At 41.0% G+C, this 3,628-nt stretch overlaps 1 protein-coding gene across 1 annotated transcript; it reads right to left on the bottom strand.

The window, feature by feature from the left end:
• Positions 1–237: 237 nt before the first annotated feature.
• LOC147980731 (uncharacterized) lies at positions 238–3,410 on the bottom strand. Its single transcript, XM_087515731.1, has 4 exons — positions 2,480–3,410; positions 1,771–2,225; positions 1,006–1,014; positions 238–603 (listed from the first exon to the last, which is right to left on the bottom strand). The coding sequence occupies exons 1-4, from the start codon at positions 3,408–3,410 to the stop codon at positions 238–240; spliced, it is 1,761 nt and encodes a 586-aa protein (XP_087371857.1).
• Between the last annotated feature and the right edge of the window lie 218 nt (positions 3,411–3,628).

Below are 3,628 nucleotides of genomic sequence, written 5' to 3'. Positions count from 1 at the left end.
CGAACCTTGGATCTCGATCTGAAGCAATATTTACAGGGACGCCATAGTTCGTAACTATCTCCCTAATATATAACCTTGTTAATTTTTCAAGGGTCATTGTTTTCTTGACTGGTATGAATTGTGCCACCTTGGTCAATCTGTCTACTATAACCCATATAGAATCATATCCTGCGGAAGTTTTCGGCAATCCGGTAACAAAATCCATACTGATATCCTCCCATTTCCAACTAGGAATTCTTAGCGGTTGCAGGAGGCCTGGTGCTTTTTGTGGTCCACCTTTACCTGCTGACATATTGGACATTCCAGGACGATTCTTGCTAATTCTCTCTTCATATTTGGCCACCAAAAATTTCCTTTAATATCTCGATACATCTTTGTGCTACCAGGATGTACAGTGTATGGAGTGGTGTGAGCTTCTTGCATGATCTCCAATTTCAACTCTGCATTTTTAGGTACACAAATACGTTCTCTCAACCATATAGATCCATCCATCCGTATGTGAAATTCTGATGGCTTTCCTTGCTCTATGCTTTCTCGGAGACTGACAAGAAAAGGATCTTCCAGTTGCTTTATCCTAATTCTTTCTTGAAGATCAGGTTTGACCTGTAGTGCCATAATAGTGATTGATGGGTCACGTACATGCACCCCTATTCCCATCTTGTCCAAGTCCTCCAAAATCTTCCTTTGTGAGGTGATTAAAGATGCCACATTGCAATCAGCTTTTCTGCTTAGCGCGTCAGCTACTGCATTTGCTTTACCCGGATGGTAATTGATATTGACATCGTAGTCTTTAAATAGCTCGATCCATCTTCTCTGCCGCATATTTAATTCCTTTTGTGTGAAGATATATTTTAAACTCTTGTGGTCAGTAAAAATCTCACAGTGTTCTCCATACAAATAATGTCTCCATATTTTTAGAGCAAAGATTATAGCACCTAATTCCAGATCGTGTGTTGGATAATTTTTCTCATATGGTCTAAGTTGTCGAGAGGCATATGCGATTACCTTGTTGTTCTGCATGAGGACACAACCGAAACCAATTTTTGAAGCATCACAGAAAATAGTAAATCCAATCCCATTTATTGGTACTGCGAGAACTGGGGCAGACACTAGTCGACGTTTTAATTCTTGAAAACTTTCTTCGCACTTCTCGGTCCAATCGAACTTTACTCCTTTGCGAGTGAGCTGTGTCAGTGGCGCTGCAAGCTGAGCAAAACCTTCAATAAATCTCAGTTAATATCCGGCTAACCCAAGAAAACTTCTTATCTCAGTAATCGTGGTTGGTCTGTTCCAGTCCAACACTGCCTGAACTTTTGTTGGGCCTGCAGATATACCCTCTCCAGAAATAATGTGGCCTAGGAATGATACTTTGTCTAACCAAAAGTCGCACTTCTTGAGTTTAGCGTATAACCGGTGTTTCCTCAATGTTTGAAGTACTGCACTCAAATGTTCGGCGTGTTCCTCTTCTGTCTTTGAATATATTAAAATATCATCAATAAATACCACAACAAACTGGTCCATGAATGGTCTGAATACACGATTCATTAAATCCATAAAAGCTGCGGGTGCATTTGTTAATCCAAACGGCATGACTATATATTCGTAGTGTCCGTATCTGGTGCGAAAAGCTGTCTTTGGAATATCTCCTTCTTTAATTTTTAGCTGGTGATACCCCGATTGCAAATCTATCTTTGAAAATACCCGCGAGCCTTGTAGCTGATCAAATAAATCATCGATCCTAGGCAAGGGATATTTATTCTTAATAGTTACCTTATTCAGCTCCCGATAATCAATACATAATCGCCAACTGCCATCTTTCTTCTTTACAAATAATACCGGAGCGCCCCATGGTGACATGCTTGGACGAATAAATCCCTTTTCTTCTAACTCTTTGATCTGTTGCTTGAGTTCTTTTAGTTCTGCTGGAGCCATTCTGTATGGGGTCTTTGAAATAGGATTAGTACCAGGGACCAGGTTTATGCTGAACTCAATCTCTCGGTCCGGTGGAATTCCAGGTAACTCTTTAGGAAATACATCAGCAAATTCTCTAACCACAGGAATATCCTCTATACGTTTCTCCTTTATTTCCAAGTTCCTAACTTGTGCGTACCTTGTTTTCTTGTGACTCCCTTGGTACACTATTTTCTGTTGACCAGGTACTTGAAGTATCACTTTCTTCCCATGGCAATCAATAGTTGCATGATTTTCAATCAACCAATCCATAACTAGTATTATATCAAAATCATGCATATCTAGTACTATCAAATCTGCCCGAAGTTCATGTCCCCTTATAATAACCGGACAATTAGTGCATACCCTTCGAGTTATTATCTCAGCCATTGGAGACTCTACCATGATTTTTTCTTTATAGGTGTACTTTCTATTCCATGGGTACCAATAAATTTAGAAGATATAAAAGAGTGGGTAGCACCAGAGTCAAACAAAACAACCGCATTATGAGAACATACTCGGAACGTACCTGTAACCACATTGCTATCATTGTCCACCTCATTTTGGGTCAAATGATTTACTTTAGCACGAACAGGCTGTTGCTTCCTTCCAGGATTGTTCGTGTACCGAGGAGCAATATTCGCCTTAGGAGGCGGTGCAGGTAGGTACAATGGTGTTTTTGGTGCAGGCAAAGCAAATGACTGATTATGAGTAAAATTCTTGTTCCGGCACTGACTGATAACATGTCCCTCCTTGCCGCATCCGAAGCATTTTCCCTGTCGCTGCTCACACTGGGAAGCCATATGATCTCCATGACAAATAACACATTTATTAACTATGGGCTGATATGTTGCTCGATTATTTGGGCGCCAATTTTGATGTGCCTTCCTTTGCATGTTTCCTTGACCACAGTCGTCGAACCTCATCTTTTTGTTTGGTTTCTCAACTTCAGCACGTTCTTCAAGGTATGCTTGTTCCACTGTAAGAGCCTTGTTAGCTATGTCACGAAATGATTTTAATTCAAATACCTCCACGCGCGCCTTGATGGGTTGACGTAAGCCTTGAGCGAACCTTCGCGCCTTTACTTCATCATTTTCAACGTACGCCATCGCATAACGGGCAAGTCTAGAAAAATTAATTTCATATTCTGCCACGCTTTTATCACCTTGCTTTAGCTGTAGAAATTCAAGCTCCATTTTCCTCTGAACACTTTCAGGAAAATATTTTCTTTGAAATTCTTGCCTAAATATCGCCCAAGTAACCAAATAATTTTCTGGATATTTCTTTTTGTGCACATTCCACCAGTCAAAAGCTCCACCTTGTAACATAAACGTAGCTAGTGTCACCTTCTCTTGCTCTGGACAGTGCCTTGCTTCAAATATTTTTTCTATCTCAGTTAACCAGTCATCTGCGTCCATAGGATTAGCACTGTCAAGAAAGGCAGGCGGCTTCAGTCGCATGAATTGGCGCAAGCTGTCCTGTGTCCCACCCTCATGAGAGTTCTCTCCTCGGGGTGACTGTTGTACTAACTGCTCCAAGATTACAGTCTGTCGCATTTGAGTTTGTTCCTGGTGGTTCAAAATCTCCAAGAGCAAATTACTTGGAGGAAGTTGATCTTCTGCGGTCCTTTGAGATCCATCGCTACCTCCAGCGTGGGTAGTAGAAAAATCTCCATGAT

The sequence above is a fragment of the Triticum urartu genome, chromosome 3A, assembly GCF_056163025.1.
Source record: "Triticum urartu cultivar PI428250 chromosome 3A, HENAU_Tu73, whole genome shotgun sequence".
In the NCBI taxonomy this organism is placed as follows: domain Eukaryota; kingdom Viridiplantae; phylum Streptophyta; class Magnoliopsida; order Poales; family Poaceae; genus Triticum; species Triticum urartu.
The sequence above is the reverse complement of the archived record's forward strand: the minus strand, read 5'-3'. Positions and strand labels throughout refer to the sequence as shown.

Coding starts and splice junctions, on each gene's coding strand:
- LOC147980731 (XM_087515731.1), bottom strand. CDS start 3,410: ATGCGACTGAAGCCGCCTGCCTTTCTTGACAGTGCTAATCCTATGGAC. Junction 2,226..2,479: donor TGATAGCAATGTGGTTACAG/GTACGTTCCGAG, acceptor ATATAATACTAG/TTATGGATTGGTTGATTGAA.